This window comes from Orycteropus afer, unplaced genomic scaffold, assembly GCF_000298275.1.
Source record: "Orycteropus afer afer isolate SDZICR_OR568_19922 unplaced genomic scaffold, OryAfe1.0 scaffold00515, whole genome shotgun sequence".
Taxonomy (NCBI): Eukaryota; Metazoa; Chordata; class Mammalia; order Tubulidentata; family Orycteropodidae; genus Orycteropus; species Orycteropus afer.
The window spans coordinates 1,098,082-1,125,487 of NW_006922102.1; the positions used below are offsets into that span (position 1 = coordinate 1,098,082).

The 27,406-nt window shown below is 49.2% G+C and overlaps 1 protein-coding gene across 1 annotated transcript in view; it reads left to right on the forward strand.

Annotated features, from left to right (window-relative positions):
- Positions 1-1,993: 1,993 nt before the first annotated feature.
- RTF2 (replication termination factor 2) overlaps positions 1,994-27,406 on the forward strand; it is a 43,474-nt gene continuing 18,061 nt past the window's right edge. Inside the window, exons 1-5 of the mRNA XM_007955588.1 lie at positions 1,994-2,062; positions 5,738-5,832; positions 7,030-7,123; positions 9,248-9,387; positions 13,040-13,118. Coding sequence (XP_007953779.1) covers positions 1,994-2,062; positions 5,738-5,832; positions 7,030-7,123; positions 9,248-9,387; positions 13,040-13,118 — 477 coding nt within the window. The remainder of the gene's footprint in view (positions 2,063-5,737; positions 5,833-7,029; positions 7,124-9,247; positions 9,388-13,039; positions 13,119-27,406) is intronic.

The window sequence follows — 27,406 nt, forward strand, 5'->3', positions numbered from 1 at the left end:
GGATCATAACGAATTATGGATAACATTGAGAAGAACGGGAATTTCCAAACACTTGATTGTGCTCATGAGGAACCTGTACATAGATCAGGAGGCTGTTGTTCGAACAGAACAAGGGGCTACTACATGGCTTAAAATCATGAAGGGAATGTGTCAGGGCTGTATTCTTTCACTATACTCATTCAATCTGTATGCTGAGCAAATAATCCAAGAAGCTAGACTATATGAAGAAGAACGTGGCATCAGGATTGGAGGAAGAATCATTAACAATCTGAGATACGCTGACGACACAACTTTACTTGCTGAAAGTGAGGATGACTTGAGGCACTTACTGATGAAGATTGAAGAATACAGTCTGCAATATGGATTACATCTCAATATAAAGAAAACAAAAATCCTCACAACTGGACCAGTAAATAGCATCACAATAAATGGAGAAGAGACTGAAATTGTCAAAGACTTCATATTACTTAATTCTATAATCAACATCAATAGAAGCAACAGTCAAGAAAGATATCAGACCACAGTGAATTTACTCTGTAAATCTTCACCCAAATCCTAATAATAAAAAAAAAAAGATATCAGACCACATACAGCACTGGGCAAATCGGCTGCAAAGGATCTCTTGCAAGTGCTGAACTCCTTAAAGACTAAGGTGCACCTAATCCAAGCCATGGTATTTTCAATTGCCTCATATGCGTGTGAGAACTGGACATCGAATAAGGAAGACCAAAGAAGAGTTGATGCTTTTGAGCTGTGGTGTTGGAGGAGAATACTGAAAGTACCACGGACTGCTAAAAGAACTAACAAATCTGTCCTGGAAGAAGTCCAGCCGGAATGCTCCTTGGAAGCGAGAATGGCCAGACTTTGTCTCACCTACTTTGGTCATGTTGTCATAAGGGACCATTCCCTGGAGAAGGATATCATGCCTGGTAAAGTGGAGGGTCAACTAAAAAGGGGAAGGCCCTCAAGCAGATGCACGGACACAGTGGCTGCAATGATGGGCTCAGGTATAGCAGGGATCATGAGGCTGGCGCAGGGCCAGACCGTGTTTCACTCTCTTGTACATAGGGTCGCTATGAGTTGGAGAGAACTTGACTGGCACCTAACAACAACAACCTAATGGGGAAAAAAAATCCTCTGGCAATATCAGAAAGTTTCAGATCTTCTATAAAGGATTTCAAGCCCTGGTGGTGGCGCAGTGATTAAGTGCTCCGCTGCTAACCTAAAGGTAGGCAGTTCTAACTCCGCAGCTGCTCAGTGGGAAGAAGATGTGGCTGACTGGTAAAGATTACAGACTTGGAAACTCTATGGGCCAATCTGCTCTGCTCGGTAGGGTCGCTGTGAGTCGGAATCATCTGGAGGGCAATGGGTTTGGTTTCTATAGAGGATTTCATTCTCCCGGAATCTCCTGGAACATCGCTTCAAGATTTGCTGTCAGTCCTTGGGCCACAGACTCCATAGAGAAGCATTCCCTTTTTACATTCACGCTGTTAAATACTGAACTAACAGCATGACTCATCGTGGCATTGATAAGACGCGGCCCTTCTCGTCAAGGAGCTCTGTCCAGGAAGGTCCACATCTCACAAGGTTGGGTGGGATGTGACCAAAGAGCGGCGCACCCTCCTTGTCACCCACGCCCCGGCCGCCCGCTCGGAGGGTGGGCGCGCGGTTGTGATTAGGCGGCAGAAACCCGGAGCCTGCCGGAAAGCGGAAGGGACAGGCCCGCCCAGGAGAGCTGGGCCGCAACCAGCGACAGCACTTGGCACGGATGACTCACCCACCCGGGCTTTGGCAGCCCACGCCTAGAGTCCGCTCCCAGTTCTTAGCAACGCTCTCCATGGCAACCAGGGCTTGGCAATGACACCGCCCTGCTCCTCTGGGGCGAGTCAGGGTTTGCGTCACCGCGGCGCGCCGGAAGTTGTCGTCTCTGTCTGCAGCGACCCGGAAATACTGGCTGCCGGAGGATTGTGGCTGCTCTAAATCCCAGCTTGCCATGGGTTGCGACGGAGGAACTATCCCCAAGAGGCACGAACTGGTGAAGGGACCCAAAAAGGTTGAGAAGGTCAGCGACGTGGGCCCTATAGGGCAAGGGGATTGGTGGGAATGCGGACGCTTCCAGGGCGCGACTGGAGGCAAGAAGAGGTAGCCAGCGGGATTCCATTGGCAGCTGCGCTAGTGCCGTTTGGAGACTTTGAATTGAACAGCAGTCATAATAATTTAGGTTTTTCGATTGCTTACGTTGCAATGCACCGCGCAAGACGCTTAACATGGGGCATCTCATTTAATCCTCACAACAGCTCCGTAGCGTAGGTACTGTCATAAATCCTATTGTTTAGACATGGACTCAGAAACCAGGAGGGCGAACGTTGCAAGGTAGTAAGTGGCAGAGCCAGGATTAGAACCCGGTCTGCAGTTAGGCACCGTGATTTAAAAAAAAAACCTACTGTCTGTTGAGCTTTTCCTAGACTAACTTCGTTTCCTCAGAACATAGGCACTATCCCTAAGTGCCAGGTCCTGTATCAGGCACTTTACGAACTTTCTATTATTAAAACATGAAACGTTTTCCCAAACCCATGAGATTCGAGTTTTCTCTTATAAAGTTTGTTAACGCTGTGTACACTGCGTTCATGGCTGATTAACGTCTGGCTCCCTTACTAGCTGGTAAGCTGTTCATGGCGGAAGCTGCCCTTTTTATCTTCCACAGCTACCGTGGTTTTAGACCCAGTAAATATATTGAACAATAAATGCCTGATTAATCCCTTATCCTTACAAGAAGTCAGGCAAATCATGTATAGTCATTTCCATGATACCACCCAGAAATGGAGTCCAAACCAAACCCACTGCTGCCCAGTTGATTCCAACACACAGCGACCCTGTAAGAAGAGTCCAACTGCCCCGTAAGGTTTTCAAGGCCATAAATCTTTATGGAAGCAGACTGCAGCATCTTTCTCCTGCTTCGCAGCTGGTGGGTTCAAACCCCTGACCTTTCAGTTAGCACCCATGTGCTTAACCACTCCGCTAACCGGGCTCCCCAAATTCAGTTCAGGGAAGTTAATTAACGTGAGCACAACTCACTGGCACAACTTTCAGGTGGTGGAGTCAGGATTCCCACCCAGCTCTTTGGGATCTCAAAGTTAGCACCATGGTCACTTTTTAATAGAGTTTATAAAGTATCTTATACAATGCCTGACACGTGGGGATGGTCCGTATCGTCTGCATGAAGCAGCCAGAGAGAGCTTTCTTTTCTTCTCCAGGTAAATCACATACATCACTACCTATTCAGAGCATGCGTGCCTTCTCATCATATTCAGAGTAAAATTCCACAAGGCCCTGTGTGATCAAACCCCTCCTCTCTCCAACCTCATCTGCCCTCTCTAGCTCTTTGATTAGGTTTCAGCCATACAGGCCTTTTTTAGTTCCTCAACCTGAAATGTTTCCTTTCTTCATTCAGTTTCTTACTCAGATGTCATCTCAGTCCACCGTAGCTGAAATACTTCTCATTGTATCCTTTTCATGTTTCTTCATAATGTTTACCATGATAGTGTTACCTGTGTAACCCGTACCTTGTGTCTGGCATACAGTTGCTGTTCGGTGCGGTTGAGTCGATCCCCACTCCTTGTAGCCCTGTGTGACAGAGTACGACTGTCCCCACAGTGTTTTCTACCCTGTGATGATTTCCAGGTTTTTCTCCTCCCTAGCAGAGCTGCTGGGTGGGTTCAAACCACCAGCCTTTCCATTTGCAGCCACGTGTTTAACTGTTGCACCACCAGGACTCCTTAGTAGACACCCACTACATTTGTGTTGATGTAAGAATGCATGACAACCCCAAAGAACGACGTGTGCCCTGTAATTGCACCTACACCCGCTAATCTGCCCCACGTATGCCTCGGCTAGTTCTGGGGCGTCGGCACTGATGGCAGCTTTTACCGGAAGGGTATTCAGCTCAGTTTACCTTGTGCCCAGGGCAGGAGAGTAGTAGCTGAGCAGAAGGCTTGACAAGGGGTAGGTGTCGTAAGTCAGTACAGAGGAAGGAAAGGTGATCGGAAGTGACTGGAAATACTCAGGATGGATCATCACCATTCATTCAACACGTGCTTAGTGAGTGCTTACCACATGCACTGTTCTGGGACACAGTGGTGGGCAGAGACAGAAGCCTGCCCTTATAGAGCTCACATTTCCAGTAATGACATAAAGAACACTGGAAGGGTGTGCTGGACCTGACCCAAAACATTGCTCTAATTTAAGACCTTGCCCTAAAAAGAGGAGAGACCCTAGGAAAAAATGTTTTTTGGGGGAATCAGTTTTTAAATCCTTGGCTAAGGCTACTGTATCGCCTCTCTCCACATCTCCAGCCCTCCGAGCTGATCTGAATCAGTAAAGAACTGTGCCTGCAGCAGGGGGCACCCCAGAAAGTGGACCCTCGACTTGCAGAACATGGCTTTTTGAACCTGCAGAAAACAGAGCCGATCTCCCTAGCTCATTGCTGGCCTCTCTCTAGGTTCTCCTGTGTCTCTCTTTTTTAGTTTGATTTTTTTTAAAAAAGCCATTTAAATCGCCAAACTGGGGAATGAATAGACATACCAGTTGCAGTAGTGTTTCTGACACGGCAGTCTGTTCCGTACAGATTGACTTCAGAAACCCGAGCGGGTAAGTCCACTCTCTGATAGGGTCGCTCGATGGCAGTGGACGTCCTAGAGAGGGGTCATTAAAGCACACTGTAGACCAGCTTGCCTCCGTGCTCATCCAGCTCCTTTACTTACTTTATTTAGGAGTGGAAGAGAGCAGGACACGGAATGTCAGATAGGTGAAAATGCCATTTGAGGGCTGTGGAAGGTCTCAAGTCTGAGTTTTCATAGTGTGGATAAATGTTTGATATGCCCTCTAGCGAACAGTTTGCAAAAGAACACTTATTTTCATTAAATTGATGATTTTAGAAAGAATTTTATAGTCTGGGAGCTCTGGTGGCCTAGTACCTAAGGCATTTGACTGCTAACCAGAAGGCTGGCGGTTCAAACCCCCAGCCACTCCTCAGAAGAAAGATTGGGCAATCTACTTTCACGGAGATATCACCTTGGAAACCCAAGGAGGGACAGCTATTACTCAGAATCCACTTGATGGCAGTGAGTTTAGTTTTTTGTTTTCTTTGGCAAACTATTAAAAAAAAATGTTTATTCTCAATTTTTTGTCTTTAAATTCAGGTACAGCATTGGAGGCTTCCTCATTGTTAGAATTTCACCTGTACTTTCTCCCTGTGTGGCCTCTGCATTTCCTGTTAAGATGCAGATGCGTGAATACTTAGAGTCTGCAAACAAGTTATGATTTGATGTCAACTGCTTCTTTGTACTTGTCACACTTTAACCAAAACCAAAAACCAAACTCACTGCCGTGGAGTTGGATCCAACTCATAGCAACCCCTCCTTGCGTTTCCAAGGCAGTATCACTACGGAAGTAGGTTGCCCCATCTTCCTTCCGAGGAATGGCTGGTGGGTTTGAACCACCAGCCTTCCAGTTAGCGGTCAAGTGCCTTAGGCACGACACCACCAAAGCTCCTTGTCATGCTTTAAACAGGCCTTTATTTGACATAATATCAGGTTTTTTTTAGGACTTTTGAAATTCCAGATTCACGTATCCCTATCACAATGTAGTATCACTGAATAAATGTTTATATGTGGACTGTCAGCCATGTGCTTTTCAGAGGCGGAAGTTGATTGAAAGGAATTTTCATTTCTTTTCTTAGGTTGACAAAGATGCAGAACTCGTGGCCCAGTGGAACTACTGTACTCTAAGTCAAGAAATATTAAGGCGACCGATAGTTGCCTGTGAACTTGGCAGGTATGGTCCCTTTCATCAGTCAGAAAGCATTTATTACATGATTTTGAAGATGTGTGTATGCAGTTTTTGATTCATCAAGTGTGAGTTAGCTAGAGCAGATTTGTGAAGGCGGGGTTCACATTCCCTGTCTTTCTCCTAATTGGTTGGCTTAATCCAAGGGTTGAAAACCCAGGAGCTGGTAGGACACAAGCAGATAGGCGGAAGCCCTGGGAGGTGTGGCCAAGAATAGGGGAGAGCACCTGTCTGCCCCTGGGGGAGCAGCTGCTGCCTTCCAGACAGCTCTTGGGGTTCAAGAACGTGTGGCGCCAGGTCTTCTGGTTCAGTTTGGTTTATTTAATTCTTTTAAGAGAGGTTGAAAGTCTGCACCTTTACGTTAAATCTTCCAACATTTAGACCCTTTGTCCCAGCTGTCCCTCAGACTGCTGGTTTGCAGCTTCTTTCTCCATATGCTCTGGACGGAGTTGAGACAGTGCGAGATTAGCTGTATTTATACAGTGGAAGCCATCTGCCGGTACAGTTCCTACATTTGCAGTGCATCAGCATTGATGACGTTGGTCACGTTGTGCAGCTGTCATCCCTGTCCTGTTCCAAATCATTGGCATGAAGTCAGTGCCTACGGAGCAACACCTCCCCCCACCCAGTAACCATTAAAGAGCTTTGATTTCTATGTATTTTCTTACTTTGTCTAAGTGAGGTCATGCAGTTTTTGTCCTGTGACGGGCTGATTGTGCTCAGCGCAGTGTCTTCGTGCTTTAGCCGTGCCGCGGTCACGTCGGGGCTGATGCTCTGTTGTGTATAGGCCACCTTGTGTGTATCCGTTCATCTGTTGGCAGGCATTTCGGTTGTTTCCAGCTTTTACCTGTTGTGAAGAGGGCTGCAGGAACACTCGTCTGCGGTTTCCATTTGCGCTCCTGCCTTCCCTGCTGGGTCTGCGCAGGAGAGGGCTCCTGGGTCACGTGGTTTTCTGTGTTCCACATTCTGAGGAACTGTTTTCCACGGTGGCTGCACCACGTCCATTCGCACCAGCAGTGCAGGAGAAACACATGGACTTTGCTGGAACGCAGGCCTTTTCTGTTACCAGATACAAGTAGCTCCGGGTTGGGCCCCATCACATCAGTCAGGGTTTTCTTCCCCTTTGGCTTGGTTACTTGAAAGCTGACTGTTGCTGTGGTGTTTGACTAGTCTTTATTGTTGCAGGCTTTATAACAAAGATGCCGTCATTGAGTTTCTGTTGGACAAGTCATCTGAAAAGGCTCTTGGGAAGGCAGCATCTCACATTAAAAGCATGAAGGTAAGACCGGTGATTCCGAAGTGCTGGTGGCAGGTTCTTTTATAGGATTCCTCTCCGTAAAGACGGGCCAGGACCCTGGGATTGCAGCCCTGCTCAGCCACCTCACAAGGGGGTGACCTTCTTCAGGTCACTTCAGTCTCGAGCCAGAGGTTTCCCCGCCCGTAGCTGCTGCATCATAAGCCTCCCGTGATTCGGTAGCCGTGAAACTGCTCCGACATCCCCTAATGTGCCATATGGAAGTGCTGGGAGGCATTCTTTCTCTGCTTAAGAGTTAACTGCTAGGATTTTTGATCTGTAAGACACTTTTGTAGAATTAGAGAATTTTACGTTTGTTGTTCCGTGCCATCAGGTCAATTCTGACTCTTACCGAGCCCGTGGGACACGTAGAGCTGCCCCGTGGGGTTTCCTAGGCTATGAGCCTTCCCGGAGCAGATCTGCAGGTCTTTCTCCCGTGGAGTGGCTGGTGGGTTCGAACTGCTGACCTTTCGCTTAGCAGCAGGGCGCTTAGCCACTGTGCCACCAGGGTCTGTGAGAGGTCAATCACTGTTAAATCAGTGGTTGCCTCCTGCAGATTAAATGTTCTGACTGGTAGTTAAAGCTCTTTCTTAGAAGTGTGGAGACAGTTTCAGTAAGTGAAGTTTGCTAAGAGGACAAAATCTTTGAAATCTGGTCATGGGAAAATGCTTAGAAGTGTATTGGGAAGGATTTGAGACCATCGTGCTAGTTAAGGCCTTTGTTTCCCAGGGAGCACGCTGGCTGTGCGTGACTCCAGGAGGCCACAGGGCTGGTCAGAGAAGGCCTGACCCAGAACCCAAGCCCCCTGACTGGTCTGAGAGTGGGGGTTGGTGCTTCCTTTTTTTTAAAAAAAAAAAAAAAAAAGCAGCATCAGGCACTCTGCTTGAATTCTTGGGCTGATTACAGGTTACAAAAGGTGGTCATTTTGGGCAAATTAATAATCCTTAAGCGTAGCTACGGGTCATCCTATGAAATAATCATGCTGGTTTTAGTCACCATTTACCTTGGACAGGGAGTTAGTTCCTGAAACCCCACAGGGCATAGGTTATCTTACCTCCAAAATGTTAATCATGGCTGAAATTAGTTCATACAGTTCTCTTCTTAACAACACACACACACAAACACACACACACACACACGGCTCACACACAAGACTCCAAGCAGCTGGGACACTAAAAACAGAAGGACCCAGATGAGACTATGCAGACACTAGATTATTGTTAAGAAGCCACAGGTGCTCGCAGCAGAGACCATGTGGAGACAGACATCGACTTGTCAGCCAAGAAGGAGACAAGGTGGCCATGGGCCTGGTGGCTCACCTGTGGGGCACTCAGCTGCTCTTCAGAGCATTACAGTAAAAATGTGTAAGTGGGAAGAAGGAGCCCTGCTGGTGCAGTGGTTAAGTACATGTTTCATTTGCTCTGAGAGGTTGGCAGTTCAAATCCAGCAGCCCCACAGGAGAATGACCTGCAGATCTGCTGCTATAAAGACCATAGCCCAGGAAACCCAGTGGGGCAGCTCTACTCTGTCACGCGGGGCCGCTGTGAGTCGGAATCCATTTGAAAGTGCCAACAGTTAGAAAGAAGTAGCTCAAATGCTGAAGTAGGGCTGTTAGTCAAACTCCTCATAAGGGTGGATTTGTGGAGGCCGGAGTGGATGTACTGGAGTCTGGTAGTGTTTTCTGGCTGATACTCTGCCTTGGCCCCCCAGCTGGTACTGTCGATTCAGCTGTCCTGTCTTGTAACTGGTCCCTTGTCAGGATCCTCCTCAGTGAGGGTGTCGGCAGGAAAGGAACGCAGGCCATTATGGGTGGAGCTAACGCAGAGCTGTTTCTTAGTGGGGTAACTTTTGATATCAGAAATTGCTTCTTCTAAAATAACAAAACATTGGTAAAATAGAAATGACCTAATTGCTTCTGTTGATGAATTAAAAACACCTTGGTTTCTATCAGAATTTATAGTTTAATTTTATATTTACATCAGTTGGTGACAAAAGTGGCTATGAATGAGAGACTTACATGGAGAGGGACTAGGACAACGATTTCTCTGTTGACAAAGTGACTATTAAGGCAAAAGGTGATCCATTTGTCACACTGCTTCTTTTCCACAGAATGTGACAGAGCTGAAGCTTTCTGATAATCCCGCCTGGGAAGGGGACAAAGGCAACACCAAAGGTGACAGGCACGATGACCTCCAGCGGGCGCGCTTCATCTGCCCCGTCGTGGGCTTGGAGATGAATGGCCGGCACAGGTGAGCAGCGGGCAGGGACAAACGACGTGGGAGTCTGGTGAAATCGTGGCATTGGGGTCATTAGGATTTGGGAAGTGGCTTAGCAGTCACCTGAGTTCTTCACGGGGTGCCTTAGTTTGGATGGTGCCATGGAGGACATAGCGCAAGGTCCAGGAGCTCCTTCATTCCCCATCAGCCATTGGTAATGGGACTCTGAGCCCACTCAGCTCTATTTTCTGAGCCCTTCTGTTCTTGAGGACAGGAGAACCCAAAGTAAAGAGGTTTTTATAAAAAAAAAAGCATCTCAGGTAGGTGAAGATTTTTGCCAGCTATAAGTGACTACATGTAATCTTGACTATTCTGGCTCATTTGTATGTGCTGACCCATTGCAGTCAAGTTGATTCTGACTCATGATGACTCTGTAGGACAGTGTAGAACTACCCCATAGGGTATCCAAGGCTATGATCGTTATAGAAATAGACTGCCACACTTTTCTCCCACAGAATGGCTGGTGGATTGAACCACCAGCCTCCCAGTTAGCAGCCACACGGTTAACCTCTGCACCACCAGGACCCCCTCTGCATTGATTTAGCAGGTGTATATGGGCATCTTCTCACATGCCAGGCACTGTGGCCAGTGACGCCGGAGAGCCTGACCACTGGCTCTGAGTGGAATGACCCGATAACACGGTGACTTCCGGATTTGGAGAAAAGGGAACTCTGAGTGGAATGACCTGATAACAGAATGACTTCCGGATTTGGAGAGAAGGGAACTCTGAGTGGAATGACCCGATAACGCGGTGACTTCTGGATTTGGAGAGAAGGGAACCCTGAGTGGAATGACCCGATAACGGAATGACTTCCGCATTTGGAGAGAAGGGAACTCTGAGTGGAATGACCCGATAACGCAGTGACTTCCGGATTTGGAGAGAAGGGAACTCTGGAATGACCCGATAACGGAATGACTTCCGGGTTTGGAGAGAAGGGAACTCTGAGTGGAATGACCTGATAACGTGATGACTTCCGGATTTGGAGAGAAGGGAACTCTGAGTGGAATGACCCGATAACGGAATGACTTCCGGGTTTGGAGAGAAGGGAACTCTTGAGTGGAATGACCCGATAACGTGATGACTTCCGGATTTGGAGAGAAGGGAGCTCTGAGTGGAATGACCCGATAACGGAATGACTTCCAGGTTTGGAGAGAAGGGAACTCTGAGTGGAATGACCCGATAACACGGTGACTTCCGGACTTGGAGAGAAGGGAGCTCTGAGTGGAATGACCCGATAACAGAATGACTTCCAGATTTGGAGAGGAGGGAACTCTGAATGGAATGACCCGATAACTGAATGACTTCCGGATTTGGAGAGAAGGGAGCTCTGAGTGGAATGACCCGATAATGTGATGACTTCCGGATTTGCAGAGAAGGGAAGAGGCAGGGGACCTTTTGCTGTTACCATTGTTTCTGAATTTCAATCATTTCTTCCCCCCACCCTCTTACACCCCAGCACTTGGATCAAGCAGTAAATATTCTGGGGAACTAGACTCATGCTACTTGACCTTGTCCCACTTCTTTTTTTAAAAAAAAAAACGATGGTTCGCACCAGAAGAGGAACTTAGCAGAAACAGACTCAACTCTGGGTCTGGAATAGGGGTGACCCGTAGCTGCTCGTGCCGACTGCTGCTTCCGTAATTCTTTCTTGTTTAGTGGTTAGTCTCTTCCCCTGGCCTCACCTGAGTTAATTGAGCTTTACCTATTTTGGCTTTGTCCTCTTGTTATGAGTAGAGCTTTGGCACTAGCAAATTGAGTTTTCAATTAGTTTATTAGTAAAGGCCATAGGATAAAAACCAGAAAAACCAAACTCACTGCTGTCAATTCGGATCCAACTCATAGCGACCCCTCCTTGGGTTTCTGAGGCAGTATCACTATGGAAGTAGAGTGCCCAACCTTCCTTCCAAGGAGTGGCTGGTGGGTTTGAACCACCAGCCTCTGGTTAGCAGTCAGATGCCTTAGGTACTACACCCCCAGAGCTCCTAGAAAAATAGAACAAAATTGCTAATGTAGTAAATACCTTGGGCCTTTGTTGTTGTGGTTGTTAGGTACCATTGAGTCACTTGTGACTCACAGCAACTCTGTACAACAGGATGGACACTGCCCAGTTCTGGGCCCTCCTCACAGTCCTTCCTGTGTCTGAACCCGTTGTTGCAGCCACTCTGTCCACCCATCTCATTGAGGGCCTTCCTCTTTTTTGCTGGCCCTCTGCTTTACCAAGCATCATGTCTTTCCTCTTGATAAAGTGTCCAGAGTAACTGAGATGAAGTCTCGCCATCCTGTGTCTGAGGGGTGTCCTGCTGCGTTTCCTTACTCGTTCTTCAGACATCATAGCATATTCAGTACTCTGCACCAGCACCGTAATTCAGAGGCATCAGTTCTTCTGTCTTCCGTACTGTCCAGATTTTGTGTGCATCTCAGGCTATTGAAAATACCATGGCTTGGGTCACATGCACCTTAGTCCTCAAAGTGACCTTTGTTTAAAAAAACCATAATTTACTGGTAATCAGTAAGCATCCATAAAATAGGATTTGTTTTGATAGTAAGGAACAATTAATGGATTTGGTACAGTGTTCTTAATTGGGGTTTTTGGTTAGGCCTTTCTGCATCCACTATTTAAAAAAAAAAAAAAAAAAATCCTAACTGTTCTGGTTACCTGGTGCCACTCTGACGAGAAAATATACCACAAATGGGATGGCCTTATCAAACAGGAGTTTATTCTTACAATTTGGAAGCTTTAAGTCCAAGTTCAAAGTGCCAGGCTTTAGGGGCTGAGTGAAAGCCCCTCAACTTTGGGGTCCAGTTCTGCCTCCTGCTCCCGGCCCCCTGGAGCTAGAGGCATTTCTTCACTCAGACAGCTGTTGGCTGTTGAGGCTGAGAAGCCCTGAGGTTGACAAGTAAAATGGCACAGTCCCAATGTTACCAGACCACATGGCAGGCCATTAGCTTAAGTCCACTGTAAGTCCCCAAATCAGCAGAGCATGGCAGGCTGCTGAGCAATGACACAGCTACATGCAGGGTTGAAGCGTGCCAAAGGCTGGAGACCATTCTCAAAGTGTCTCCTTATATACAGGAAACAGACCACATTCCCTAAGGCAGCTACTCAGCTGCTCCCAGTAGATTCCACCATGGAGTTGATTACCAGTCTCATCATGGGGAATACTGCATCCAGCTACCCAGCCACTCAACCAGGCCTAGCCAAGGTGACACACAAACATAACCACCACACTAACCCGTTGCTGTCAAGTTAAATCTGACTCATAACAACCCTCTGGTACAGAGCAGAACTGCCCCATAGGGTTTGCAAGTCTATAATCTTTACAAAAGCGGACTGCCACATCTTTTTCCCACAGAGCCACTGGTAAGTTCGAACTGCCAACCTTTCTGTTACCAACTGACTGCTAACCAAGTCTCCTGGATCCACTTAATCCCTGGGAAATTAGATTTTTTATCTTTTGATATACTTTTTTTTTTCTTTAATGGAAACAAATGTAATGATTATTAACTTTGTGGTTCTTGGCCTGTGTGTAAACTGAACAAATGTTAATTGATGATGTGGGGACTGTTTGTAAATTATTTCTAATTTGTTCATGGAGTTGTTCTCCATATTCTGTATCTCTCTAGGTTTTGCTTCTTGCGGTGCTGTGGCTGCGTCTTCTCTGAACGTGCCCTGAAAGAGATAAAAGCAGAAGTCTGCCACACAGTGAGTTCCTGACGTGTTGTTGTGCCTCTCAGGGGCTGAGGGCTCAAGCGGTTTCCCTCTCTCGGTGGTCATTCCAGTGACCTCCACAGCTTTTAGAAACACGCATCTGCTGCGTTCTCTGTGTCAGTCCCATCTGTGGCTCCTCGTTACAGAGAATGCAGACTCAGCCTGGCTCTGTGATGTGACCCCTGCCTGCCTGTCCAGGTCTCCTGGTGCCTCTGTGCCTCTGCCCTGACCTGCGGCCTGGAGGATTACTGCTTCCCCTGTGAGACTTAGTCCCCAAGTTAGGCCTTTCCTCCTGAATCCTGCCCTGATCCCTGGAGGCCTTGTTATCTCACTGATCTCTTCATGACGGTACTGTGTCTTTATGTGTCTCTTTCCCCACTGGACTGAGTTGAGGGCAGGGAGCCAGGCTTTATCCTTTCTCTCCAGGGTGGTTAGTGTTCCTTCAGGAAGTGTTCACGTGCAGCAACAGGTAACTCGATGGAGCAGAGAACCTGCTCCACAAAGTCACAGGGAGTTCTGATGACTTCGCTTGAGGTTTTTGCTGCAGCTCAGACATTTGTGTGTCTGCTGCCCTGCTGGCCCTTGGACACCTGGCGTGTAGCGTGATGCTCAGTGCAAAGCAGCTCTGCCGGTTTTCACCTGTAGAACTCTGCGTGCATTTCATCACACCTTGTAACGTTTCTCCCTGGGGGGCATCTCTTCTTTCATTTGGCAGTTTCCACTGAGCAGCTGTGATGGTGGGTTATCATGGTGGGTAAAATGAGGAGGGCTCTGTCTCTGGCTGAGGGGTCAGATACTCACATATTGAGCAAGGCTGCCCAGTGGTGCTGACAGAGGCCTCTGAGTCAGTGTGTGCGCTGAGACCTGGCGGGTGTGCGGGAGCCAGCCGCCAGAGCTCGGGTAGCAGGAGCAGCACTTGCACAAGCTCAGAGGTGACAGAGGACTTTGCTAGTTCAAAAAAAAAAAAAACAAAAAACCAAACTCACTGTTGTCAAGTTGGATCCAACTCCTAGCGACCCTCCTTGGGTTTCCAAGGTGGTATCGCTACGGAAGTAGATTGCCCAACTTTCTTTTCGAGGAGTGGCTGGTGGGTTTGAACCTCCAGCCTTCTGGTTAGCAGTCACATGCCTTAGGCACTACACCACCAGCGCTCCTTACTAGTCCAAGGAGCAGAATGTGTGGTCCTGGGGCAGGAGGTTGAAGAGTCAGACAGGTTCCCATCATGCAGGCCCAGTGACCACACTGAGGTTTGTTCTGACTGACCCCTCTGTAAACGGAGCCAGGCGGGAAGGGGACACACTGGGCGATTCCACTCACAAGGATTCAGAGACAGGCAGGCCAGATGCACTTTGTTTGAATGATCCCTGTAAATGCAGTGAGACTGGGAGGGAGCACATTGGGCAAGCCCGCTCATACAGAGAGAGAGAGAAGCTCACCAGCGGTGCAGGGGTCAGAGGTCACCCTGGGGGGGGGGACATCACCAGCGGTGGAGGGGTCAGAGGTCACCCTGGGGTGGGTGGACAACGGTCTGTAGTCTTTTGAGTCTGGCGTCCTTCCCTTGGCCCAGTACAGATGAGATTCCTCTGGGCTGTGTATACCAGCAGTCTGCCCCTCTCTGCCGGGCAGTGATTCACTGTGGGAGGTATCACATTGGTTTATTCATTCCCCAGCTGAAGGGCATTTAGATTATTTCTCAGTTGGGGGAGTTATGAATAAAACCATTATAGGATTTGGAATCCGTGCTACTACGCTTTTAAAAAAGAAAAATTCATGGAAAAATATGCGTGGGATTCAGTGTGTATTATTTATTCAGTAGTATTTAGTGTGTGTCCTGTACGAGAGACCACATTGTAGGTGTTCCAAGGGGAAATGAGGCGTGTGCAACACGTTCCTTGCCCTCAAGACAATGGCAGGAATCGTACAAGAAATTCTGTTCCGTATTCTTTCTCAAAGCCAGCTCCCACGTGGGAGGGGAGACGGTACTGGAGTCAGGGGCTTTCTTTGCTCTGTGCTGGTGAGAAACAGCTGGTGAAAGAGGAGGCGCCTGTCTGGGTCTTGAGGGAAGAGTGTGATGCTCAGTGGCCACACATCCTGAGATTGGAACTTGACTGTTGGTGCTGCTTTGGGCCGGTCCTCACGTAGGACGGTAAGTCTCCACAGGACACCAGTGAGCAAGAGAGCGACCCCATCTCGCTCCTTCAGACTGCCTTGCTTCCGGGACAGAGTCTCACTTGGCCCCTAGTCTGGCTTAACACCTCTCTGTTGGAGGTGGTGATGTGTTGAGTGGATCCCAAGTCACAGTGACCCATGTGACAGGTAGACTGCCCCAGAGGGTGTTCCCAGCTGTATCTCTAGGAAGGCAGAGTGTCAGGTTTTTTTCCTGAGGAGTTGCTGGGTAGGTTTGAACCACTGACCTTTCAGTTAGCAGCCAAGCACCGCCAGGACTCCTGACATCTCCCTAACACTAACCCCTCGAGTCAGAGTAGACCTGAAGCTCAGAGCTTTGGCAGGCAGGACCTAGCGAGACTGGGTTTTGTGTCCTATTTTTATGGTCACTTTGTATTTATGCGAAGAGGTACTGTTTTTATATTTATGGTAGAAATATAAACTTAACTTTAAAACAAATTGAAGTAGAAACAGCGGGTAGATCTGAAGAAGAATATTCCAATAATGACAGGCCGTCGCAGGGGGTGCCTGACGTCTGTGGATCGCTGTCATGAGTCGTGGTGTGTGCGTAGCTGGTAAAGCAGACAGGTGGAAGAGGTGGAGGACTGAGAAGAGGAGGAGGAGGAGGAGAGATGTAGGGCAGGGAAGGGGCCTGGCAGCCTTTGGAGACGGAGGGTCAAGGTGTAGTTAAGGCACCAGCTTGTCAGGACTCGGGGTGGAGGTAAAGGAGCAGGGGAGAGGCCCTGAACACCAGGCAGACTCAGAGGTGGTTGCAGGCCAGCTTGGACAGCCATGGATGACCCTCGGCAGGAAGATGCTTTGGGAGCACCAGTGCGTAGGCTGCAAGGGTCGGGCAGAGAGAGGAAGGACTGGGCACAGGCCAGGGTGGCAACAGCGGCCAGAGAAAGGCGCCCACGTGAGAGGCATCAGGAGGGTTCGGGGCGGTGGCTGGGGCGCCCACGGCATGGGAAGCCCACTGCGGGTGCTCTGTGTTTGAGTGTGCGTATGTTTAGCAGTGTGAAGGATGCTGGTTAGGTATTAAACAGTCTGTTTAGAGGAGTGTAACTACAGTCATACCCTGCTTTTCGGACACCACTTCACTTTTATAGAAGGCCTACGTTAGTGCCTGTTTCTGCTAACCCTGAGAAACCCAAAGAGAGTTTTTGCTTTTACCAAAAAAAAAAAAAAAACCGCAAAAAGTGAGAGTAGCGTTCACCTTGGTTTTGCAGCCAGCAGGTGAAGCGACAGGGCACCCGGAGCAGTGAGAGTGGCGTCACCAGGCTCCTCCCCGGGACCTACCTGTGTCCGCATTGTTTCTACTTCCTGTAGGCTGTGTGTGTATCCCGTCATTCCTGCTTTTACCCCGTGTTAGTGTTAGTCTAGATTTTACGTGTTATTTGATGTGATTCGGTAGGTTATTTTTCGGTCTGGGAATGTTTGAAAATTGTTCTGGTATCAGTTGATGGGAATTGTGTCTTCACTTTATGCTGTTTGGGCTTGAAAAGGTTTCATGGGAACGCACTGCTTTCAGGTAGTGGGGCGAACCTGTCCATGAAGGTGGGAAACGAAGCTGATGTTTCCTTCACGGGCCAGATGACTTACGTCAACGGCTCCCAAGCTAGGCTGTGCCTAGACTTACCCCTTACTTCTGTCTCCACCTCACCACAGAGTCCGAGCCTGCGGGATTGGAGAGACGTGTGTGGGTTTCTAATGAGCAGCTCCCAGAGGATGCTGACAAGCAGCTAGGCTGGGCAGGCTCGCCGACTGAAGTCCAGCTCTTGTTTGCTTCCGACCTTGATGGAAACGTCTCTTACGCTGGCATGCAGTGTCCTCTGTGTTGGCTGCCCTACAATGTCCGCATTAGTAACATGCAGCAGACTAGACCGTCTGCCCAGAGTTCAACACAGAGTTGACTTTATTTCATGGAAATAAAGTCCTTTCTTGGTGTGTGGGAAAGTGTAGTAAAACCGAGGAAGGTTTTGAAATTCTGTGCCTTGTGCACTTCCAGGGAAGGGAAGGAGGCGGACCAAAGGGGAACTAGCTGCAGTTAGGGTTGCACAAGGGGAAGCAGGGAGCAGGTGATGCTCAGAAAGCGGGGCTTCCCCCACCTTCGGTGGAGCCGTGCGCGTGTCAGGAGCTCCTGCAGTTCAGACGGGGTGATGTTGTTAAGTGCTGTCAAGTTGCTTCAAGCTCAGTGACCCTACGTACAACAGAACAGAACACTGCCCAGTCTTGCACCTTCCTTGCAATACCAGGGATGTCTGAGCCTATTGTTGTAGCTGCTGTGTCGGCCCATCTTGTCAAGCGTCTTCCTCTCTTCTGCCGACCCTCCACTCACCAAGCGTGATGTCCTTCAGGGACTGGACCCTCTTGACAACATATCCAAAGTATGTGAGACAGTTTCGCCACCCTCGCTTCTGAGGAGCATTCTGGCTGTACTTCCAAGACTGGTTTGTTTCATCTTTGGCAGTCCATGGTATATACTGAATGTTTCACCAGCACCATTCAAATGCATCAATTCTCCTGTCTTCCCTACTCATTGTCTGTCTTTCATATGCATATGAGGCAGTTGGAGAGACCAAGGCTTGGGTCTGTGCACCTTAGTCCTCAGAGTGACATCTCTGCTTTTTCATACAGGATGTTGCTTGTTAGGTGCCGTCATGGGTGCCGCCCAACAGAATGAACTGTGAGTGTTTTGAGTGCCTTCCAGCCCAGGGGCTCATCTGTGGGCACCATGTCAGACAGGGTTTCGCTCCTACTCATGGGGTTTTCAGTGGCCAGTTTTTCCAGACGTGAATGGCTTCATCCTTCTTCCCAGTCTGTGTTAGTCTGGAAGCTCCCTTGAAACCTGTCCGCCGTGGGTCCCCATGCTGGTATTCAAAATCCTGGTGGCATAGCCTCGAGCCTCACAGCAACACGGAAGCCACCACAGTACAAGCTGACAGACAAGGGATGGTGAACCCAGGATAGTCAGTGTAATTCAGCAACACCTCATCTTAAAATTGTCCTTCAGAGTTTTTGAAAAGTGCTGCCAGAACAATACAGTCTGCCTAAACATGGCGTTTGCGTATTTGGATTCTACACCGTGGAGCACCGTGGAGTGCGGTACAGCCTCTGCAGACGAGAGTGGGCTCCCTCAGTCCTTCCCACGGCCGGTATCGAGAGCCTGATGAGGGCAGTCTTGCTCGCACCCCAGATCTGGCCGTGGGACTATGACATCACCTCTTTGGGCTTCAGATTCTAGTGTGCAAAAATAAGTCAGAGGGAACTGTAGTAAATTTTCTGACAGCTCTCCTTGTCGATCCAAAATGCTTGGCAACAGTATTTTAAAATGAGAAATAAATGATAAATTTATGTCCTGTTACCAGGATTTAAACTCCTGTTTCTAACGTGAAGTTGGAAGGTTTAGTAATCCTCAGTACAGCTGTCCCAACTTCCCTAGTCCTGACGTAGTCAAGTTCCAATGAACCACTCTTTTTTTAAAAACAAACAAAAGAAATTATTGTGATGTGGGTGCAGATTTATGAAGCAGATTCCTTTGCCTCCTGACACTTCCTGCACGTTGGGTGCCACGGCCTGTCCATCCCTCCCCTCTGCTTCCTGTGGCTGTCCCTCCCTGTGTCGTCCTTACCTGCGCACCTGCCTGTCCAGGTCTCCCTCTTTGCACAGGGTGCCTTTCAGGTGTCTCATGTTGACTGATCAGGGGGTACATCTCCCTGGGGTAGGTGCGCTGCTTGTAGGTCTTTCTGCTGTTGGGCTGAGAGCCAATCCACAGAAATGAGTCCAGGTCCAGGCCCAAAGGATGACCCGGGGCCGCAGTCTCGGTGGTCCAACAGACCACTCTTAGACCATCTGTGTGGGGGTTTTTGTATATCTTACTGTTAGTATTATGTACTGCATATATTTGTAACATTATATGTAATGTTTCCAATCCTCAAAGATAAGTAAAGCTCGGATTTGTACAGATACTGATAGTAAAAGGCAATATAATGAAAACTAACAAAAAGGGAGCTCTTGGACCTAACATCAGACTGGACTTCAAACAAGAGTCGTCGGAATGGAATGCCGTCGTTAAGCTGGGACTGTCTGTGTGTAGGTCGGTTACCTGACCGCTGTAACAAACCCCCAGCGTTTCAGTGGCTAACGCAGTGGAAGGCCCTGTCCGGGCAGCTTTCTTCCAAGGGTAGCTTGGGCCATTTTGAAGCTCTGACCGCCTCTAAGTTACTGGAGCCAGCTCCATTTGGGTGATGCGAACAGTTCACATGCTTGGCTGCTAACCAGAAGGTTGGGGGTTCAAGTCCACCCTGAGGTGCCTTGGAAGAAGGACCAGAAACACTGCTTCCATAACGTCAGCCCCTGAAAATGCTCAGAACACAGCGACGCTGACACACGTGGCTCACTAGGAGTCAGAATCGATTTAGTGGAAACTAGTTTTAGTTTTTCTTCCATTCATTTGGCTGATGGGAAAAGAGAAGAGAGGATCTGCCTTGGGGGATTATTATGGGCCAGGCCTGAAGTGGCACTCACCACTTCTCATAGCCTTCTGACCAGAACTCCGTCATGTGGCCATGCCTAACTGCAAGGGAACCTGGGAAACGTAGTCCAGCAGGGTGCCAAGGAACAAGAGGTGAACACTAGCCAACAAGAAGAGTGATGGTTCCGTTTGAGGAAGTGCAGTGTGTCGCAGTTGTGGGTTTCATCATGGAAATGTGGATGAAAGTGAGGTAGAGTCGTGTGTCAAGTTAAAGTCTAAAGCAAATGTTTACATTTTTTAGGGATTGGAACTTCAGATGTTGGGGAGCTCAGTGGCACTGGGGATGTGCGTGGTCTCTGCTTCTCAGTGTGTAGGTGCCCCACATTTGGTTTCCCGTTCACAAGAACAGGCTAGACAGTTGGAGGCCGCTCTGCTCTGTGTCTAACCCACGGTGGGCAGACTCGGCTTTAGTAAACAGGATCCAAAGAGATGTGGTTGCTAGGCTTTTTTGTTTTCAGTATAAACGAATCAGTAGCCAAAAACATTCGTTGTATTCCCCATGGTATTCTTTGCTTCTTGTAACGAGAAGAAACCCATTGGAGTAATTACCGGCTGGAAGTAGAGGGTGTTGTGCCCTCTCCTCCAAGGATGAACCCAGACCTGCAGTGTGGGCATCACCTGGGAGGGCTGGGCTTTGGTTTGTTTTGTTAAAGAGATGCAGAATCTCAGGCCCCAGCCCAGACCCCCTGAGTCAGAATCCCCATTCCTGTGAGAGCCCCTGGCGACCTGAGCGTATGGGAGTTCAGGAGCTGGTAGTTGATACCAGAGTTCCGGCAGCATTTAGCTCACTGGTGTCTAGCTCCATTCCTTGGGGTGGGGGACCTCACGGGAGGGGCCGTCTCTGCACGTAGTCAGGTCAGCGGCTGCCTGTGATTCCCAGCTCTGCCTCCTTCAGGGCCTTTTTTATTTTTTTTCCTCGTTTTCTACCGTCTCTGTGGTCTGTGAATGCACAGCCTCAGGGAGTCTCAGAACATACGGTGCAGGCAGCCTTCAGCGTCCCGTGTGAGGGAGAGCTAAGAGACGAGACAGACCACGGACTCCACAGTGGCAGGCAGCGTCTGTCCTCACATCTCAAGCTGTCCATCACCACAAGACGAAAGAGACAGTGCTCACACGTGATTTCATTTTGTTCTTTGCCTATACGATTGGACTGACTCGGCATGCAGAGCACCAGGTCCAGGTCGATTGAATGGATGCGGCCCTCCCCGTTGACGGGCTGATACTAACACAGGATGCTGCTCTGTCTCGGCCGACGGGCCTGGCACATGGCAGCTGCCTGCCTGTCAGCCTCCCTTCCTGGCTCCGCCCCCACATTCCACTGACAGCCAGCTCGTCCTTCTTCCCTAGTCTCCCGTGGCTGCAGTCTCCCAAGCCTTTAAGTCACTTCAATTATTCTTCTGCATCGCCCTGGCGCTGGAATCATTGTTACTGTTGTAATTCTTGTTGAGCCCTTGGGCCGGGTAAGCGTTTGAGTTGGTCCTTCTCTCCTCTGGGGAAGGGGTGTCGTAAAGGCCTCTGCAGCCAGACTGTCTGGACACAGATCCCAGCTCCACCCGCCTGGCTCTGTGGTCCTGGGAGCGCTCTGTCACCTCCCTGTGCCTCAGGTTTCCTCATTTGTGAAAAGTGTTGACACCATCCTAAGCACTTCATACGTATTACCCTCGTCCTGCTGGGTAGACCCTCTCATGAGGCCACTTTTGTGACATCACAGTGCTGCGGTGGAACACTGAGGGCAATGAATGGACACGTGTGTTTCAGATACCTTCCAAAGATTGCAACTTTTGTTTCTTTTTTCATCCTGTTATGGGCTTTGCACTTATTTGCTAGTGAGCCATTATACAGAACGGGACAGAATCACAGCACACCTGAACTTTCTGGACAGCTCCCCACAGCTGTGCCCGCTGGGATCACTGTGTGTGTTTTGGCTACAAGGAGGTGGACAGCAGCCATCCCGTGCAGCTGTTGGGTCCTGTGTGCTAGGCTTGGGTGGTCTCAGCAGTCCATGTGGGCTGCAAGAGTTAGACTCCAGATCTGCCGTTCGCTTCAGTTTGGTCATGGTGCCTGACTGCAGATCTCACCTGCCTTCCATACAGCCTCATGCTCTTCCAGGGTACCTCACCGACACTCGGGGACTTTGATTTCATTCTCACTCTCTGCCTGTGGGAGCCATCCACGTGGGAACAGATTTCTTGGTTATGTTCGGAGACCATATCACTTTGAGGTGTAAAAAGAACAGTTAGGAACCAAAGCAGACAAAGACACCAGAGAAGGTAGGTGCACCTGAAGGTCCTCAGGGAACCAAGGATCAGAGACTATACGAGACAGAGACCTTCCCCCAGAGCCGACAGAGATAGCGAGCTGTCCCCGAGAGCCAGTGCCCTGACTCTGGGCTTCCAGCTTCCTGAACTGTGAGGAGACAAGTTTCTCTTCACCAAAGCCACCCTCCTGTGTGGTGTTTCCGTTACAGCAACACTGTGTTAGATCGGCCTGTTTCCCTTTGCTTTCAGAATTTGTTCTTTATTAACACCTCCTACACAATAATACACCGGCTTTCAGAATGAAAGCGCGAACCAGGACCTCAGTTCAAGACCCAGAACAGCTCTGGTTGTCAGCAGCCGTGTGCTGAGGCAGCCGGCCTCCCGGCACTCACCCACGTGCCACGGCAGTGGTGGGGGTCACTTCTCCTCTCAAGCTTGCTTTCCCACAGACGCAGCAGTGGCCTGCCCTCAGTAGCAAGGGACCGTTTCGCCACTCCCTCTCCTTTGTTGCTTGTCCCCGTAATTCAGGTCAGGAACGGAGGGATGCCGCCCCGAATGCAGGTACTCTTTGGCGCTTGCAGCTCAGCGAGTCAGTTACGTATTGAAGTGGGTGTTCTGTTGAAAGTGCCAGTGTGGGTCTGCGGGGACTTCTGCCTGCTGTAGTGCGTTAAGTCTGTGTCGCCTCTCCAGGCACGTCACCACCAGGGGGTCTGGGGCGAACTCAAATTTGCTGGCAAACAAAGCAGGCGATTGAACAATCCATGGCAGGTCTCCTAGTCCGTAGACGCAGGTGTCCTGGACATAATGGCCTGCAGGAGCAAACACAAAAACTCAGCTGCCTTTCTTTTCCTTCCAGCTTACCTTCATGCAACAAGCTGACACCGGCTTCTGTGTCGCGTTAGACCCTTTGCTTCGTCAGGTGTAAGTGGCACATGGCCTCCTTGGTGCTGCGACAGGGCATTTATGCTGAGTTCTCATTAGAATGGGAAGGGGAGTTGCCGTTGTTCCTGTTAGTGATTTTTACAACCTGTGACGGCTACTGTGGCGAATACTGTGGGGTTTGTATTTGGTGGTGAAGCTCAGGGAGGCAAGAAAGCACTCCTTCACCTGCCGAGTCTAAGTCCTGACAGCTTCTCTTAAGTTCCGTGCAGGCCTTTGAGCCAGTTCTTCCCAGTTCAGTCATGGCCAAGGAGGCGACACAGGAACGGATCTGAAGTTTGAAACTGGGTGAACCAGAACAAGGAAAATTGCAAGTTGAAGCCCTGCTAGAAACTTACTCTCCCTCTCGGGAAACAAGGGTGGCGTAGGTAGGGCAGAGCAACCCATCTCTTGCCCGTCCTCAGATTTTGAGCAGAGCCTGAAAGGAAGCAGCGGCGCCTGTCTCAAAGATGGCGGCCGACCGCATCGCTCTGCACGTGTGTCACTGTACGGTCCCAGCCTGAAAGGGCTCACAACACCTCTTCCAAGTCTCCCATTCCAGGGCTTCAATCCGTGATTTTCCCATTCCACTTATTGTACCAGATCACCCAAATTTTAAAAATCTGAATCTGTTCAGTTTTGCTTCCTCAGCCATGACTGAACCAGTTTGAACCAGTTCAAAGCCCTGGTTCCATGACCTTTTAAGTTTTCCTTGGTTGATGGCAATTCATGAGAATTGTGTTGGTTTTAATAAATCATTGCTTCTTCCCTTATTGGGTCTGCAGCAAATGTAAGTAGTTACAACGGGATTTGTGGTTAGAATCCAGTGCCGATCGGATTCTTTGAGACAAACCCAGTAGCACTTTTTGTGCACATTGTGTGGGCACTGCCTGCTCGACCCCTTTGCACACTCACAGTCCTCCTGACAGCGCTGCAAGGGGAGGACACTGACTCAGAGACGTGAAGTCTCTCATTTGTGTGGAAGGCGCCGAGTGCCCCCACAGCTCTGTCAAACCCAGAGAGCCTGCTCTGTTCTCTGTTCCATGTGGCCCACACTGTGCCCTCCCAGCACCAGAAAAACCCATTGCCCTCCATTCGATTCCAGTCATGATGACCCCATGAATTATAGAGTAGAACTGCCCCAGAGAGTTTCTTGGCTGTGACCTTTAAGGAATCAGATCACCAAGCCTTCCTCCTACAGAGCTGTTGGCAGGTTTGAACCACCACCCTTTAGCTTAGCAGTCAAGCACTTAACTGTTTGTGCCACTCAGGGATCGCTCTCCCCCAACGCCCCACACCAGCCCAGTAATCCTTCTTTGACAGCTTATCTGAAGGAAACCTTTTTTTAAAAGGGGGAGGAGCTACATGCAGGGAACAGCCAGTGGTGTTTGTAAGGCTGGGAAAAGCCAAGCGGGAGCCCCCGCCTCTCCTCTGTGCTAGAGGTGGTTGTACAGGTGGCACCTGTTACCATGGTTACAGCTGTTAGCTGAGATTTCCTCAGTGCAGGTGATAGAACCTCCAGTGAACCTGACAACTATGGAGACTAGTCAGGCGGAAACACATAGGACATAGGTGAAAAGAGGACCACAGGGACACCGTGTTTATGTGTGTGTGCACCAGATGACAAGGGCGTTGTGCTGGGGCCGAGTGGGTGGTGGAACCAGCTCGACTCTGGTTCTTTCCAGGGGGAGCTGTGGGTCTGTACGCACCCGGGGCACTGGTGGCAACCAGGGGCACTGGTGTGGAGGCCCAACTCATCTGCTTCCTGTCACTTGGGGAGTGACTTCATCCTCTGAGCTGGGGTCCCTCATCTGTAAAGGGTGCATAGCAGTAGTTTCTCCACCAGGATGCCGAGGAGTGACCTCATCACTGGTCAGGCACAGGAGGGCCTTGCATACTGTCCCCCACAGTGGGGCTCGGCCTAGGTCATGTGCCGACTTCAGAAGCTGGCAGAGATGGCCTTGTTGTACCTTACTGTCCCAACAGTTTGCACACTAAAGCTAGTGGTAATTAGAACTTTCCAGAGTGTTTGTTTTTACAGAATAGTGATTGAGAGTTAGGATAACTACATTTCTTTTCCAGACATCATTTAACTGTTTTCAAAACGTTTGTCACTGAAAGCACTGAGTCATGACTTCATCCCTGGCAGTAATAGCCCTTCATGACTTAGTCCATCTGCACACCTGAGGGTGGGCACTTTCAGAAAGAAGCTAACCCCAGAAAAGATTCTGATCACTTGTTTCATCCAGCTGTCAGCCCCAGCGTGTGTACATGCACACGTGTATGCATGCATGTACATGTATGCATGTATGCCACACGTGTTTGACAACACACCTGCCTTGTAAAGAAACGGCAGGGATGCTTGCTGGCCAGTGTTTAAATTGTCTTCTTTCTACTGTGTGAATAAGTACCTAACTGGCCATAACTACCTTTCTCAAAATACTTCACTAGAAACCTGCCCCAGCCCTCGGAGCTGGTACTGGGCACGTGGCAGCTGGCAGCACTAGTGGCGTTTGAGTTTATGCTTTTTTGTCTACAACCTGTTCGCTCTAGGTCAGTCTTTTTAACAGCTTGAAAGCTGACTCTCCCTGGCTTCCTGCTACCCAGTCTGTTCCCACCTGAGAAGCAGACTACAGTGCATGGTGCGGACAGGTCGCCGTGTCTCTGCGTGCGTCCCTGCAGCTGGATGGCAGCCTACAGGCAGCCAGACGTGGTAGGGGCCATGTAGCCTTGGAAGGTGATGCTTGAAGTAAAAACAGCAAGCTCGCTGCCACTGAGTCAATTCTGACTCATGGTGACCCTAACAGAACAGAGTAGAACTTCCTCATAGGGTTCCCTGGGCTGTAATCTTTATGGAAGCAGACTGCCACATCTTTCTCCTGTGGAGCAGGTAGGAGACTTGAACCCTTCAGTTCACAGCCAAGCTCTCAACCACTGCACCACCAAGGCTCCTGATGCTTGCCCAGCCTCCTGCCCACACGGTTTTGCTTCGTTCTCCAGCCCCGTAAGCTCAGGTGCCCTCACACTCTTCCCTCTGAGCTCCCTGAGCATGGGCACGCAGTCTGTATGACACTGACTTTCCAGGAGGGCTTTGACCACGAGGCCTGCCTTTTCAACTGGATTATAGGACAGACGTGTTTGCTCATAAATCGAATGAGCTAAATTCAGTCTGTAGCTCTAGGATTCTGATGAGAAGCTATTCAGAATCCATACAGAGTTGAGAGTAGTTTGAAAGTCGCACCTTTGTAAAAATTAAACCTGTAATTTTAAAAAGCCCTCTGATTTCTTTCAGGCAGTATGCAGGCAGAGCAGATGTGAGGACCACTGCTCTTAGAGCAGGGAAAGAATATCCCATAAAGCACCAAATAAATAGTTTTGGCTCTGAGGGCCAGAAAGTCTGTCCTAATACTGTACTCAATTTTTCCCCTCATTGACGTGGACAGTGCTGCAAACGAATAGGTGTGGCTGTTTTTGCAATAAAACTTTACACAAATGGCCACGTAGCCCCCAGGCGATCGTCTGCTGGCCCCTGGTCTAGAGCATGTCCCCGTTCCTTGGTTCTGTATTTTCATAGATCAGGGAAACGTAATACTCATTTTTAATAAATGTTTAAATATTTTAAAACTTTCAAAATTGCAACCCTGCTGTGTGTTCACTTCGTGAAAATCTGTCAATCCGTATACCTAGGATTTGTGCACTTTTCTATATAGATACTAGTTTTCAGTAGAAGACTTTTTTTTTTAATCACTAATGCCAGGAGCTCTGGTAGCATAGTGCCGAAGGCACTTGATTGCTAACCAGAAGGCTGGCAGTTCAAACCCACCAGCCACTCCTCAGGAGGAAGATGGGGCAATCTACTTCCGTAGTGTTACTGGCTCAGGAACCCAAGGAGGGGTCACTATAAGTCGGGTACGACTCGACGGCACGTAACAACAACAACAATAACAATAACAATGCCGAATTACTGTAAGCTGTTACATGGTGGCCAGTCTTCTTCCCATTGGCTTGAGGGAGCAGTTGTGCAGCTTTTGTACAAGTGGAAGCTTTTGTTGTGGTAGTTTTGGGTTTACCTTTGCACCCACGGTGAGCTCTTCCTTCCTCGTGCTTCCATTTAATGGCACGAACATTTCCTTCCCAGCCAGCGTTTGGTGTTGCTCCTGGAGCATCTGAAAGAAAACAACAGGCAGGCGGGGTAACTCCAGCTTCCCAGAGCTGCAGCACTGTGACTCCCAGTTCCTCTAGGTAAGGGACTCAGTGGGAGCCGTGCGTCCTTTGTTTAGCTGAGAAAGGTGACCAGGAAAGCTCAGCCTTTTACAAAACGTTTATGTCCTTGCCATGTGATACCAGGCCAAAGCAGGACTGGGGGGCGGGGTCCAAATCAATCGGCATAACACAGTCCACAATGG